The sequence below is a fragment of the Notolabrus celidotus genome, chromosome 15 (assembly GCF_009762535.1).
Source record: "Notolabrus celidotus isolate fNotCel1 chromosome 15, fNotCel1.pri, whole genome shotgun sequence".
In the NCBI taxonomy this organism is placed as follows: Eukaryota; Metazoa; Chordata; class Actinopteri; order Labriformes; family Labridae; genus Notolabrus; species Notolabrus celidotus.
Genome location: NC_048286.1, coordinates 13,635,383 through 13,651,892, shown reverse-complemented (window position 1 = coordinate 13,651,892; position 16,510 = coordinate 13,635,383). Strand labels below are relative to the sequence as shown.

Sequence of the window (16,510 nt, the reverse complement as noted above, 5' to 3'; positions counted from 1 at the left end):
ACACCTTCAGGAGACGGTCCTGGCGCTTGCTGGACTTTCTTGGGCGCCCTGGAGCCTGTTTGGCAACAATTGAACCTCTCTCCTTGAAGTTCTTGATAATTGGATAGACGGTTGACTGAGGTGCAATCTTACTCGCTGCTATAAACTTCCCTGTTAGGCCCTTTTTGTGCAATGCAATGATGGCTGCACGTGTTTCCTTGCAGGTAACCATGGCTAACAGATGAGGAACAATGGTGTCATGCACCATCTTCCTTTTAAGTGTCCAGTCACTCAATCATGACAGATTGATCGCCAGCCTTGTCCTCATCAACACCCACACCTGTGTTAATGTGTGTGACACCTGTGTGTCATTGAAATGATGTTAGCTGGTCCTTTTGTGGCAGGGCTGAAATGCAGTGGAAATGTGTTCTTGGTGATAAAGTTCATTTTCAAGGCAAAGAGGGACTTTGCAATGAATTGCAGTTGAGCTGATCACTCCTCATAACATTCTGGAGTATATGCAAATTACCATTATAAAAACTGAAACAGCAGACTTTGTGAAAATTAATAGTTGTGTCATTCTCAAAACTTTTGGCCATGACTGTACAGTCAGTCGCACTTTAATAGCCAAAAATTTGAGCTACAGTATGTCATTCTATTGGCAGTCCCCTGACTTTGAGCTTTATTGACACAGACACAATGCATTACATTTCTAGAAAGAATATCAATGTAAATGGTAAAGGGTAAACAGTTTATATAGCACTTTCTTTGTCCCCTGACCACTCAAAGCGAACATTGCATGTCACATTTACCTATTCAAAACACATTCATAAACTGATGGTAGAGGATGCATTAATAGAAAAGGCTAACTCATTTGGAATAATATAAAAAATAGTTTTCTTAGAAGAGAAAAAATTGACCCAAAATATACAGCTAAAATGCACAGGGACATTGAGGAAAAATATCTTGCAAAACTTTAGCAAGCATTCTCTTCAGGTTACTTTAAACTTTTGAGACTGTTCCTGCACTCTCAGCTCTCAGCGAGCTGTGCATAGAGGCAAATGCAGTATGTTGAGCTTGCAGGACAGCTTGTACTGTACTTGTACTGGTTGAAAAGAGGTGTTGGTTTTGTCAGAACAATGATCAACCTTACAGAGATAATGTTATGAGAACAATGTACAAGAGAGCTTCCTCATACACTACGTTTTCTCCTTAAAAGCCTCTCACTTGTGTGAAAAACTGTGCCGACTGGCAAGTAAAGATTTCAGATCTTTATATCATTTTATTTGTTCTTATTCAGATGAAAGAAATGATCCATTCTTGCACAGTCATTTTCCCACTTAGGTGCTGAGGGGGGTCAATGCGTCATCCACATTTGAGCAAATGAGCGTATTTGTTAAATGTTGAACAACACTCACAAAAATATAGAAGTCTGTGATTCTGCTATGCGTAGATCTTCAGCAAATGTTTAATTGGATGGAGATATGAGTAACGGTAGTCTGTTCCTTTTCTTATGCTAATCATTCACTAGAATAATGTGTTTCATAAAATGTATCAAAAATTACAAAATAACAAAATAACAAAAGCAAACATTCAAAATGTAAAAAATGTTTACCACAAGAAGCATCTGTGGATTTAATTCAGCTGTAAGGCATATTTCTCACATTAGGCTACTATATAACAGCTACAGACAACTCCCTACACTTTTAGCCAAAGAAAAATTGACAGAAGTAGCTGACTTTTCAGTTTTTTTGACTGAAAACAACAAACAGCCGCTGCCTACCAAAGCTAAAATTAGCTGAGGCTGAGGCACATTACAGAGGAAGCTTACGTTCAGCTCAATAGGCTACTTTACAGCATTAATGGAGCTTCTGTAGGCAGTCCTGTTCTTCACCTTATGCTTCAGCATCATTATTCTCAATATTTGGCATCATGATGTTATTCAGCATGTTAGCATCCTTTTTGCTTTATTTAACAGACTGCAAATCGCCTACTATCGCTTCTATCTTATCAATACTTCAGTAACACAGTCCATGATCAGCTGACTAGCAAGAACCTCATGTTATTCACTGAATCAATTCAACAGTAATATGTTTATGCTGTGCCACATAAGCTACCAGATTTGTAGTATTATGATAAAATTAATAAAATCACATTTAAAGTTCAATTGTGATCGTAGCACAAGTATCACGTGCTAAGTACAAGATAATTTATGGTTTCATATGTAAAAGCATGTTTCGTCACACTTGATAAAGCTCCTCAAGAGGAACATTAAATATTTTCACTGGCTAAGTGCTCCCAATAGAATTACACAGATCTTAAAGTGTTAAATCAACAGAGCACTTATGAATGGATGGCATAAGGATCTTCATTCTGGAAGAGATTGTCCTTTATAAAAGCAATTTCACCTTATATGATTACCTTATATGAGACATTACCTCATCAATAAGCTTCTTGTGTTTTTCTGTTTACAAAATGATGGATAGTGCAACAGGAAACACGCTATCATAGCATTATACATGAAAATGACAATGAAGGCATCATTATGACTGTGGCGGGAGCCTCAAGCTGTCATGCCAGTCATTTATTCCTGAGGTAATGACTGGTGAAATGCAGTTTATTAGATTCAAAGAGCTCAAGGCAAACCACCACAATTAAGTGCAGACGTGCTGCTTGCCTCCGGCATTGGTACACTCCATAGAATCACATCCAGGGTCTGCCTTTCATAATGTTATCAGACTTCAAAAGCATTAATTGTCACAACAAGGCTTTATTAGGCTGCATCAGACCCTTGGTTAATTGTTTGGGGCTCTATAACTCATGAAGTCCTGAGGGCTCTGAGCTCAGGCAGCAGTTTCTGCTCCACTTCACTCGAGCTCAGTCTGAAATGAAGAAAAAATGTCTCTACATTCATATTACATAACTTTCTCCCAGGGCATCTTCACTTGCATCACTGGAAACTATATTTACAAATAAAACAATTACATGCCACAGTGTCAGTGAAGCTGCATTAGTTAACTCTATCATGAGGATCATTATTTGATTAAGTCATTACAAGACTGCTACATTTATTTTGCACAGTGCTCTGAGATAAAGAAAATGAATAATCTTATCAGATCCCATTAGTGAAATATGCTAATGTCAGAATGCCTCATGTAACTGTAGAAACACAATGCATCTAACACTCTATCACAACAATGATCAATGTTATTTACAAGCTTCCTTGTATAAAATGAAGCCAAAACATAAAAATACCAGACGCCTCAATATATGAGTAAATGATTTTTTTTAATCAAATGATATATTTCCATTCATATGTGCATGTACAAATGTATATTAATAGCACAATGAAACTTTATTTACAGTGACATTAGCTTCCTTTTCGCACAAAGATGCAATTCCTTTAATCTGTAAGGCAACATAGGTGGTTTGAGTTGGTCAGGTGTATCCAGGTACAGTGATAATGAACAAATTTGACTTCACACTGCTCTTAATGTTTTCAACCATGTACAAATTGCAGTGGCAATGAAATAAAGATGAAGACAATAAGAATCCTGGATGCTGGTAAACATGGTTTATCTCTTTGGCGAGTTGGAATAAATGATCTCTTTTCTTTTTTCTGTATGAAAATATTTCACATCCACTATATTATGTTTGCTTTATCTTTACTTAACATGATGAGGTCATGGGCACGGGCTCTGTGTTACGGCAGTAGAAGCTGTAATGCAGCTAACAGAAATGTACTGTAGGTATAAAACACAATAGAATATTTACAGTAAAACCACTTTGGATGATATTCACTTAAAATAATGGCTTAAGTTCAGAAGAGCAGCCATTGACAAAAAAAAGTCTTATAACGTACCAAAAAATACAAAATACAAACATGATATGTACATATAACAACAAGGAGAGATCATATATTTATGTAGTACACATCACAATCAAACAATTTTGGTCGCAGAAATTCAGTATAGTCTCAAGTTTTTCAAAAATCCAATTTTCATAATAGATCCAGTGAATTTTATTTCTGTTAACAGAAACAGAAATATAAACAACAACAGCAGAAAAAAAAGATTAGCTAAAAAATAAACAAAGCAAAAAAATAATTTTACCAGAATGAAGTTAGACACTTGTTTTCTCTTGATGAAAGTTGGAGGAGAAGATCTATACTACTGTCATGACTGTTCATTATAGCTCCTATGAGCAACTCTTCATTCATGTCAGTGTTTAAACCACAGACTGTATAAAACATGGATGTAGTCTCAGTGATGTCTCTCATTTGTTTCTGAAGCAGTGTTTTGAAGCCAATCGATGGTAGTCGCCATATTGGAAATGCTGACTCAATGTAACTCCTGGTCAACCTACAAACAGACACAGAGGTGGAGCTGAGGTGAGCCGTAAGCCTCTTAAACAGTTACATTGCACTTACCAGTAATTCAACTCGGCCATGCCCCTAATGAAGCAAATCTATGCATCACTCGTAAAATCTTAAAAATGTACGAGTTATACAAAAAATCACCCCCTGAACAGTGTGTACAATTTAAGAATTATCACTTAAGGCCAAAACCATTTCTGAACCAGGCTGTTTAATTTAGCTGTAAAATAAATATTTTAACATGGGTGTTAATGGGATTTATTGTGCTTTCCAGCTGGTCTAAAGTGGACACTCAAGGAACAGCAGTTTTTCCCACTTCCCCATTTGTGTAAAATTTCAACCATGGGGGATCCTTTGGTCCTGAGAAATGAGGCCAAGGTGGAAGTACAAAAAGCTGCAGTTCTTCCAGTGTCCACAGGAGGCTGGTTCCAAAGGCCTCGGAAGCCATACACACCTATTCAATAAAGCTGTCAAAAATGTAATTGTTTACGATTTTTTGCACTATTAGGGCATGGCTGACTTGAATGACAGGTGGGAACACTGTAGCTGTTAGCAAGGAGGCTCAAGGCCTGCCTCAATTCTCCTCTTTGCTTCTTCTGTCAGCTGAAAGTTAAGTTTTGTTGGCATTTTCAATATGGCAACATTTAAAAAAGGGATACAGCTAACATGGGTCAAGGGTAACAATATTCATCCACCAGCACCTTTAAAGCTTGCATTTCAACGTTTTACTTTTACTGTATTAAACACACTTAATAGCCAGGTGAAAAGAATCCATCTCTTTGTTAATGTTGGTTATGTGTGGAAGTATTTATTGTCCAGGAGCAGTGGCTTTATGTCTCCAGGTTGTTGCAAGGCAAAGCGCAGAGACTTCTTTGGACAGAGCCAAGTTAGCTGTTTCTGTGTTTTCAGCTTTTACATTAAGCTAGACTAACAAGCTGCTAGCTAACTGACAGAGCCAAGCTAGCTGTTTCTGTGTTTCCAGCTTTTACGTTAAGTTAGGCTAACCAGCTACTAGCTAAATGATGGACAGAAATGAAAGCGTGATCAACCTTCCCCTCTATCCCTCCATGGAGATGAAATAAGCTAAGTTCCACAAATGCTTGGCAAGTCTTCAAATATGCTTTTCCATACCACCAGGCCAACAGAAATACTCTTCTGATGATATATTACAAATGTAGGGGCATACAATGAAGCGTCTGCATCAGAAATTAGGCTTTTCACTGAATTCAGACTGTTCTTTGTAATCCTATATCATTATTATCCTTCTACACTTTTGCAGAAAAGACGAGCACTTTTGGGTTTGAGATTGCAGATTGATGGTTGTTGGTCCCATTATTGTGTAAGCAGCCTGAGCAGATGAAAGAGTTGGCATCAGAGCAAATTGCTGCCCACTCAACAAGCTTCCTTTCCCTTGAACCAGCAGCTTAGTTGTGATACTCATTAACAGACAGGAATTCCATAAAGCCAAAATCATTTGATTAAGTGCCACTGCGCCTGCGCTTACCAAACATGAAAGAAATGAAACAAATGCACCTCCCGCCTTTAATTCCGGTCTGCTCATATACCTGCCTCAGGGAGCTCAAACACATTTGAAAATGCTTGGAATCTTCACACCCTTCATCTCTGAGGAGACAAAGATGAACCCAACAAAAAGAAAGCAGAAAATAATTTACCTGGACCAGAGAGGAAGCTCTGTTTGTGCACAAGTATTCAAACAATGTTTACAACTGAACATTATGAGACAAAAATTAAACTTTTGTATAAAAGACCACAGAGTTCAAGGAGAAAACTCAGACTTATCTGAGGACTCCAGTGAAAGGCTCCACTTGAATGGCTTGTTTGTATAAAAAAATCTTTATTTCATATTGACCTAAATGTGTCACTGCAGGTTGTGGGGTGGACAACAATAGCCCACTTCACATTAATTCAATTTTCATCCCTTATAGCAAAAGAAAGCAGAGCATTTTTTGGATTTTATATTTTTCAAGCTGTCTAGTTTCTGATATTTAATTTAGTTGAACTCTCCTCTGCCCTTAAGCCTCTTTCATTGCTGTCAAAAGCAGCTGTTGAAGCCAAAGAGAAGATAAGTCCAAGAGCATTTCTGCATTTCAATTTTCACTACACACACACATGGCCTTTCAATATTTTAAGTGCATTGTGGTCAATGTGTCTAATTATACTTCAAGTATTCCTAATCACCCACCCGCTATGTCAGAATGGAGCAGATGCTTACAAGTGTGTGCGTTGTTTAAGTGTCCTGCAGCAAATCCTGCAGGATAATCTTACACCATGCAGTAAGATGACAGCGATAACACAGTGAGATCAGACAATAAGACTTATTTTGACGGTTTGATGATGAAGCCATATTTATGATACTCTTATCTCCAGAGAACTTCAAACCTTTTGCGACTCATGTACCGTATTTTTGAGGCGATAATGCTTTCAAGAATCATACTGTTTTCAATCATACGTCGTGTGCAGTTTAAAGGAGTAGTTTAAGATGCTATGATTCCCACAAGACAACAGACATGTCCCCTTGTCTTTGCTCACTTCAGACACATTGTGGTATTGTTTGAGGAATGAGTCTCTTCTGTAAAACAAACAGAACAAAAAGTCTGTTCTCATAGATGTTGTAGTGAGTATTATGCACTCATTCCTCTGGTCACACAGCAGTAGTCTGTTTGATGCTGTGGAAGCTGATCCTGGTTGGTGACGTGGGGATGGACATGGCTCGGGCCACTCGCACTCGAAGAGCGTGGTTATCCTGCCAGCGGTGCCACCGTTTCCTCACCGCAGAACGTACCTAAAATAAACAGATTCAATACCTTATTGTACATTTTATAACACATTTTGTCTAACCATAAAGAAAAATATTGCAACCTGACACTAAACACTCTTTTTTTTCATCAAAGGAATGACAATTTCATTACATTTGCTAATCCCATCAAACTATTTCAACAGCTAGACAACCAAGGGGTCTTTCTTTCCATTTAGGCTTAGCATGGAAATGAAAGCACGTCTAAAACTCTGTGCACAGCATTGCAGTTGATACTTATTACCTCAGGAAAACTACAGGAGTACAAACTTACATCAGAGGATTAAAGCCACATAAAGAACAAAAACTGAGATTTTGAAAAAAGAGTAATGGAATTATGAGAATAAAGCCGTAATATTATGGGAATAAAGTTGTCAATTAATGGGATTGAAGTTGTACATTTTTTGAGAATAAATTAATAGATTTACAGAAAAAAAGTCATACATTTACAAGAATAGTTTTAAATTGACAGCATTAAAGATGTAAATGTATTAGAGTTAAATACTAAATTCATAACAGTATAAGAAAAAGTCATAGTCTCATGAAAGCAGGGCAGTAAACTAACAAGATTATAATCCTAAATTTATTGGATAAAAATTGTAATCTTGCAAGATTAATCTTGTAATTTTGTATGGAAAAAGTTGTAAAGGCAATTAAATTAATCTTTATGTAGAGTAAGATATAAGGGAATATCAGAGGAGCAGCCAGCCGCCTGCATTAAACTGATGGACAACATCAAAGGACAAACACTGGTGCAAGAGTGTGCACAGTCTGCCTTTTTCGCTTGCCTTCAGAATGGACTCTGTTTCTTGCACAATCTGTGAAGAATCTTGATGCTTATGATGATGAGGTGCTGATGCACTGAAATAATCAGTATTATGTTTTTTTATTAAACCTACACTGGAGTACTAGAGTATTACTTGACAAGAAACTCCTCACAGGTTTACGCCATAGTCTAAAATTATAGCTTTTTATCATTAATTTATTTTATAATGCAGCCCTAATACTCTGTAGTACAGGATAAATGCACAGCTGAGATGCAGATGATGATGCTTGAGCTTGGTCCGACCACATTTTGTTATAATTTTGAAAATTTTGAAAATATATCCAAACAAATATCCTTGTTGCCTTTCCAGATTTGTCAGTGTTTGATTAAAAACAACTTTGTCATTAGCTGGTGGAATCTGTGCACTCTGAGCGCCCTCTGGTTTGTTTATTTTGGATCAAACATCAAATGTGTGAATTGCTTTTGGACAGAGAGACACTAACTACTCCCTGTCCTGCTTTTCTGCCTACAGTGAGACGCTTAATCTCAACACCCCAAATGGCATTTCATCGCCCTTTATATACACTGTTTTTACCAGTGTAGGAAAACAAGATCATAATAAGAAAAATCTTATTCAAGACTTTAAAATGTCCAAAATGTCATCCTATTAAGGTTACAAAACACAATCTTTTTGCAATGATAATCTTGGACAAATAAATTAACTAACTGTACCAGAGTGGTGACTCACATCACAATCCCTCATCAAATTAAGCGCCTCTCCATCCCCAAGTTTCAATAATTTGAGGGTTGCGAGAGTGCAGTATGAGGGTCCTTCATTTTTCACAATTACTGACAAATGTGTAATCAAAGCACATTAACCACCTTTTAACAACTGGAATTCAGGCAATTTGCCTTCATGTTAATTAGATGAAAATGACAGAGCTCAGAAAACATAGATTTTGGTCAACAACAAAATGCCAGAGTTTCCCTCACCAATGGAACATAACGTCTTCCGGTACTTAGTCTTCATGAAACTAACTGATACGACCCCTGCTAGAACTTGGCAACGTTTTGTAACTAAGGGGGGCAGTTAGTTACAAAAACATGACTAAACTAATCGAGAAAATTCATTGGGTCTTTATTAAGCTCATACATCAAGAAAAACATGACAACTTAATGAAATTCATAAATGCTGACACTGTTTTGCAGAGCTCTTGTGACTCACCTCTCCATTTAGAAAGCAGTAGAACACTGACACAAAGAAGCCCTGCAGAACAAGACACATTCCTGTTAGATCAGGCTGTAACGCAGATTTGGAGTGTGATGGCACTTTAATTAGACATAGGAGAATTCAGACACTGTGGTTATGAAAGAAATAACAATGAAAATAAATTAAGAAACATATTTTTGGAGTAAATTTTGTCTTGTGTAATTCTTGTTTGAAAAGGAGCTAGGCTCATAATCACCATCTCCTCTCAGTTAGTTTCATATTCTTAATCAGAAATTGAAGAATAAAAGATAGCTACAGAGAAAAATAGAAGGTCTTCATATCTGTCTTAATGCTAGCATGAGGGCTCCAACAAGAGGCAGGAGAGCCATAATGTGTGAACAAAGCCAGGTGTTACTTCCAATTGTCCTCCCATAAAAAAGGCTTGTTACATAAAAAGTCATCCCCAAAGAGTTCTTAAGTCAGTGCGATCAAACATTCAGGGATCAGTAGGGTTCACTTCTTCTTTTGTGTGTGAGCTCAGTGTCCCACAACATCACCTTTCTTACCTGAAAAGACTGTAAAAAGGAGTTGAAATAGATGAAAACAATTTGTGAGATGTCGTCGTCCCCCGGATTCACGAAGAAAAGCATGTAGGTGATTCCCAGCAGGGGTAAGAGGACCAGTGTTGCTTTAACAGCTTTCCTGTGAAGACAGGGACAGAATATAAACTGCCTCATTTATAAAATTAGTACAGTAAGAGCTTGGATTCGGTCCGAGTTGATTTGGGAAAATGCATGATCTTGCGTCAGTGGTGGACAGAGAAAAAAACACAGAGATACATGATAAAGAGGGCTGTTTCACTTCAGAAGAGATCAACACATCAGCAGAGAGATGACACTTTGTCTCTTAAGAGATTGAAGTTTGATAATGGGTTCATAAAGACTCAGTTTTTGAAGAGGCTAATATGCAACATCTAAAAGTCAGATATTAAAATTAAATATATACAGTTATTTCACATTATCTTGATGTGTAATACTTTTACTGTCGTTTGGAGGTTTTCAGGAAGTGAAGTGGTCTATAACTGACTTTTGGAGTTGTGTTTTTAATGAATTAAAATGTTTATCGAAAGATTTTCGGAACCCAATATTAAAATACAGTTTAAGTTCAGAATTCAAGGTGACATATTCTTAAGAAATTGGCTTTTTGGTCCCAAATCTGTAGTCCCAAGCGAGCCATTTCAAGACCAAAGAAAATCCCAACACCCCTTGACAGTTCTTCCCATGTTGGATTATGATGACTCCATCTACCGTTCCTCCTCCAAATCTACTCTGCAAAAGCTGGACTCTCTCTATCACTCTACCATACTTTCGCCACAAATGCCCATTTCAGAACTCACCACTGTACTTTATGCTCCTCTGTAAACTGGCCATCCTTACACACCCGCCGTGAAATACACTGGTACATGCTCATATACAAAACTCTCCTTGGACTGTCACCTCCGTATCTATGTAGCCTGTTACTACTGGCACCTTCCACTTACAACACACGTTCAGCCGACCTGATCCTGCTGAAAAGTCATCGGTCAGTCATCATTTCAGTCTGTGCTGTGCCCACAGTCTGGAACAATTTACAGAAAACTTTAAAAATGGTCCACTTCATCTCAAAATCAGCCCTCAGGAACTCTCTCATGGACACTCTTAACCACACCTTCACCTGCTTTTAATCCTGGACTCCTGCTAACGCTGTTCGTTGTTTGCTCTGTTCTGTCCTGTCATGTTTAACTTGTCTTTTATGTTTTTTACCCTTGTGTTTGTTTTTATCATTACTGTTATCCCTGACCCTTTACCCCTCAAAAGGCTGTGCCTTTTGCCAGGTCATCACTGTAAATAAGAATTTGTTCTTAATGACCTACCTGGTTAAATAAAGGTTAAATAAAAAAAAAATTGTCAAATAAACTCCATCATTTACATTGATCATGCATTCCAGGTCAAACTGGCAGCACTTTTAGGGAATCATAATGTTCTCTTTTTAAGTACATAATTTATGCCCCACACTCCTGCTCCCCCTCACATAAATCTGCATGGCTCATGTCAGCATATCTGCCACAAGACGACTGTAAATCCAACTCTATCCTGCACAGCCAGAATCAAAGTTGTCTGAGCTGACAGAGCTAACACCCCAAGCGCTCTGAATAATCCCTGAAGGAGGACACTTGACAGAGTAGCCTAAATAGAAAAAGCTCTAACAATTTAGTGGACAGACACACAACCGAACAACATGTAGCAGGGTTGCACACAGTTAGCCTCTCACAAGATACACACCAAATCCCTGCGTTTACTCACTCATCAAGTTTTGTCAGACGCATGAGATGTTCTCCACCTCATACCACGTCTGTCTAGATGAGAAGAAATGGCTCCTTGCATGAAGTACTGCAACTCCCTTATGCTGGCTTTGATTACTTTGTTTTCTGAACTTCAATTTCTTTTTCAACATCTGGCAAGTCCAAAAGTCATTTTACTGCATCTTATAAATCAAAACACAGTGGGCTTTTGGAGGAAAAGGATATTCCATTTCTCCTCAGATTTAACGAGAAAGAGCATTGCAGCTTAAGATTGTGCATTAGAAGTGGACCAGCCAAGTAGATGTTAATCACTAGTTTGTGGTCTGCATAGACTTAAAAAATGGGTGACATGGTAGCTTCCTAAAAGTGAAACCAACATATTTGTAGCTTCCCCTTCTGACTGGCTGCAGTATAGGTCATACACTCCATCTCCTCCATGTTAACATACTGGGCATGACTCAGACTTTAAAATAAAAATCCATCTCAAATAATTTCTCATTCCTGATGTCTGTCATTTTAGGTAGTTCAGTCAGGCAACGTATGTTATTTTAAGCTCAAGTTTATTAAAGCAGCAGAACAGTATTTGTGTTAGGCGTCTCGAATCTCATTACACCTTGCAGATTTACTTTAATGAGATGGGACTACAGGTAGACACTGGGGAGGAGGTGGGGTTGAAAGTTTTCACACAGCACTGAAGCAGGGCAGCAGTAGCAATGGCAAGGCAGAGACTGCTTAAATAGACCACCAAGTGAGAAAATGATTGGTCAGCTGATAGAGTGAATGACGTGTCAGTATGAATCAGTGCAGCTTGGGTGCCTGCCTGAACTAGCTTGCAGGCAGGGCTCCATTTAAGCTAAGTTTTAATTAAATCTTTAACGTTAAAAAAGGAAAGAAGGTATGTAAAAGTAGCAAACAACCCATTGATCCTGTCAATACAACCAGATATTCTGTTCTTCAGAAGAAACCAACAAAGGTCTTGACTCGCATGCATACTTCACCAAAAAGAAAAAAAAAGAAAATCAAAGCACAAGCTGACAAGTCTGGTACTGCTACCTTAGTGGCTGTTACCTGCTAACAAGATGCTAACATTTGAATACAAGAATTCACAAAAAAAAGTGCAATAACAGACTTTTGGATGGTCTGTTAAGACAAATAAACCCACTGAAAACTAAACATCTGATGATTTGATTTGAAATTCTTCAAAAGACATCAGCACCACAATCAGAGCCAGGATGTCAAGATCCATGACCGTAGATAGCCAAAAAAAGTGGGTGAGTGGGACCCAAAAACCTTTGAGCTTTAATAAAATCAAATAACTGCATTTTTACATTTGGGTTCTAAAGGATTGACTCACTTTTGGAGCTGGCCTCAGGTGGATATTTGAGGAGCAGCAGGTTTGGCACTCTTACTTTGGTTATTCTTTTCAGCACAGAAAATGTCTTACTTTCTAACTTATTTAAGCATTTACCACATTTATACTAAGACTTTAATAGATGATGTGATTATTTTCCCCCACAATATCAGATTTTATTGAAACAAGAAGTTGCTTTTCTCAGGGTTATAATTATATATTTTTAATTTAACCACCAAAAAATATTGCAATTTCTGTCAACACTTGGCCAGAAATTGATTTCTGCAAACCTGGTAAGTTGTGGCCCATGTTTTATATCATATTCAGTCAGAAATGGAATGATTCCATTAATTATGCAAAATCAAATGAGTCTGCTTTCTTGATCTGCTGTTCGAATGCATTTCTTCACAGTTGTAAATATATGCTCAGTCTTTGGAGGGAGCAGAGAAAAATGAGTGCCTCCTCTTTATACTGTACACTCACCTGTACTGTATTGTTTCTGATGTGGTTGAAGCTCTTAGTTTGGTCATGAGAATTCTGACGATATTGAAGAGGAAAACAAAGTTTATCTGGAAGAAAAACACAGAAATTAATGCGTTTTGAAAACTGTGCTATGTGTTTACAGTGAAACACAGCCAGGGCAATTTGCTGCAGCCAGCAGACTCTAAATGCAGAGTGGGAGTAGTAGCAACACAAGTCAAGGCTTCCTCCTCCTCAACATGACCGAGTTAGTTAGAGGAACACATGAATCCAAACTGGTCACCACACTGCTGCATGCTGGGAGCAGCTTGTCCATAACGGTTAATGAATCCATTCCCATGCATACAATTTGTTATTCTCAGGATTTTTATGAGTTGAAATGCCATAACCCGTCTGGAAGATTGATACCACCTTTGCTAATAAGCAAGCTGCTGGATGGGAAGGGGCTTTATTGCTAATCTATTTTCATTTCAGGTCAGATTTTTTCATCAGTTTACACCTGCATTCAGACATTAATGATAAATGGTATACCATTCTAAATTGTGTTAAGCATGAACATAGCATGAAAATAATAATGATGGCTGTACAGCATAATGACTTTGCCGCTCACCAGGAGAACAAGAATAACAGGTCCCTGGTAAATGTAGTCCATATATTTTCCAGGTTCTTTACCAAACCAGCATCTGTGGACAAGAGAAGAGAGAATCAAAGGAGGATAACAAGATCCAAAGTGGAAACATTCACAACAAAAACTAGAAGGATTAAGATTATTTGTTATACTTACTGTTCATTTTCATAATACAGTTTCCCTATAGCCCAGGCGACTATTATAGGGCATGGAATACCTGGAAGATAAAAATATGAGATATATGTGAGTCAGAAAGGACACAAACTTTTAAAATACAAAAAATGAAGCACATATATCTGTTAGGAACACAGTTTGTTTTTTTCCCAATGTCACTGCAGGAATGAGTCTTTTGAAACATCTGAATCATATAAGGTTATGCAGTTTCAGTCAAGGCTTCAAGTCCCCGTCAAAAAAAGCACAAACTTTGAAATAAAATAGGAAAAGAATAGGGCTACAATGAGTCACCCACAGTCACTTTTTAGAGCTAAAGTGGCTTCACAGTCATACGATGCATCAGTCAGGAGTCAGAGAGGACAAGCAGAGGTATAATGGGTTTTTGCAAGTATGTCTGCAAAACAAACATGAAGCCTGCGTAATGGGTGCTGGTCTTGCTTCTCGGAGGCTTTCTACACTATGACGAATACTTAACATAAAAAGAAGGGAGTGCAATTTTCTTCTGGAAAACTTAACAGAAAATCCTCATTACAATTCATTGAAATCATCCAGGTTAGATAGAATTCTCTACCTTTGATGGAGGCCTACAAAAGAGCTCTCTGAAAACATATCCGCAGTGATGTGTTTCAGCTTGAAGTGTGGAGTGAAAGCACATTAAAAAGCAGCCACAGGTTATGGTTGGGAAATGTTTTGAGGAGTGGACAGCCCCACACTTAGATCTGGGGATTCAGTTTTATCAAGTCTGGCTTGAAAAAAAAACATCAAATGTGCTTGACTTTCCTGAGATAAAATAAAACTATTTGACTTTGGTTTGTCGTTATTCGCCCTGCATTCAGATGGACGTCACATTTAAGGGAAATATCACAGATTCAATGGACTTTTATGTAAAAACAGATTTATTTTCCCCTCTACAGGTAAAGGCACTTTCAGCTATTCGATTCATCTACAATCCTTTGTTTTTATGCAGATTTTTTTCTTAAAGCTTATGCTTCTTTTATGATCCCTTTGAAGCTGTACTGGCTAAAAATCCTTTTGTTGCATGTTGAGTAAAAAGTACTGTAAAGCCCTTTGGAGTATCAGGAGTGCAGCTCATAGAAAGACTGCTTTCCGGAACAAGCTGTTCATTCTTGACTTCCTTCGCAAGTTACCCAGAAAGCCAACCAACTCAAACATCTCCTGGTGAAATATTGAGTGTGCACGAGTCATAGAGCCAACCTCGTATCATGTGGCCAGTGTTTGGATGTAGTTGATCAAAGTGGATCAGATTATGGTAAAGATCCAAAGATCAGGGAAGGACCTTTAACGGAGCTGAAAGAATAAATGTCTGAACTATTTCAGCCCCAGCTCACTTCAGGCCTCTTGGTGGAGGACATTTTTAATTTGCCCTACTTTCATCATCTCCTAATGAATTCTAATTAACAATCTCTCAAGACTAATATTGGTGGCATAAGGAGAAATCCAGCCTCTCTCTTTGTCTCTTGCTCCCTCTTTTTTCCCCACAATGCAGCAGCTGTAAAACTAAAGAGCACAATAACTTGTTCTGATTATTCCTCATAGCTATATTTAGCTTCATTAACAGTGCAGTGCATACTCTGCACTTTATGCTTTCTATGACCATGACAAGTCTCTGTTATTTCTTCTATTCTCTGTATCCATCCTTCCTTTATCTTGACCGCTTATCCCGTTAGGGGTCACGGGGGGCTGGAGCCTATCCCAGCTGGCTTCAGGCAGAAGGCAGGGTACACCCTGGACAGGTCGCCAACCTATCACAGGGCTAACACAAAGAGACAGACAACCATTCACACCCACACTCACACATACGAGGAATTTAGAGTGATCAATCAGCCTGGTAAGCATGTTTTTGGACTGTGGGAGGAAGCCGGAGTACCTGGAGAGAACCCTTCGCATGCACGGAGAGAACATGCAAACTCCACACAGAAAGGAACCTGCCTGGCTGGGGATTGAAACCAAGAACCTTCTAGCTGTGAGGCAACAGCACTACCCACTGCACCACCGTGCAGCCCTATTCTCTGTATTAGATTTTAAATAATTATATACATGCCAACCCTTCTTCACCTACTCTTTCTTCCATTTTTCGTTTTTTTTTTCAGCTGTAACTCAAGAATCTCCTCAACAAGTGAATGAATCTACATTTTTCAGGGGGTTCATATCACAGATATCAAAAACAGGCAATGCTTTTAAAGATTTTGTGATCCAGAAAAGAAATCAACCTCTGCAGCCTTTCTATTAAAACCAAAAGTAGATCATCTCCACCCGCAGCAGTTGTTAGTCAATTTCAAGTGCCAAGCATTGACAGTATAAATAATGGACGTAGCATCCATGACGTCACCTATCTGTTCCTGAAGCACTGTTTTGAAGCCAACCGTCGGC

At 38.2% G+C, this 16,510-nt stretch overlaps 1 protein-coding gene across 2 annotated transcripts in view; it reads right to left on the bottom strand.

Moving 5' to 3' along the window:
• Positions 1 to 3,248: 3,248 nt before the first annotated feature.
• LOC117826205 (corticotropin-releasing factor receptor 2) overlaps positions 3,249 to 16,510 on the bottom strand; it is a 62,049-nt gene continuing 48,787 nt past the window's right edge. For both annotated transcript variants that reach the window (XM_034702107.1, XM_034702106.1), the window contains 6 exons: positions 14,102 to 14,162; positions 13,928 to 14,000; positions 13,321 to 13,406; positions 9,712 to 9,847; positions 9,161 to 9,202; positions 3,249 to 7,157 (listed from right to left, as the gene is read on the bottom strand). In XM_034702107.1, the coding sequence (XP_034557998.1) occupies positions 7,017 to 7,157; positions 9,161 to 9,202; positions 9,712 to 9,847; positions 13,321 to 13,406; positions 13,928 to 14,000; positions 14,102 to 14,162 (539 nt within the window). In that variant the 3' untranslated portion in view covers positions 3,249 to 7,016. The remainder of the gene's footprint in view (positions 7,158 to 9,160; positions 9,203 to 9,711; positions 9,848 to 13,320; positions 13,407 to 13,927; positions 14,001 to 14,101; positions 14,163 to 16,510) is intronic.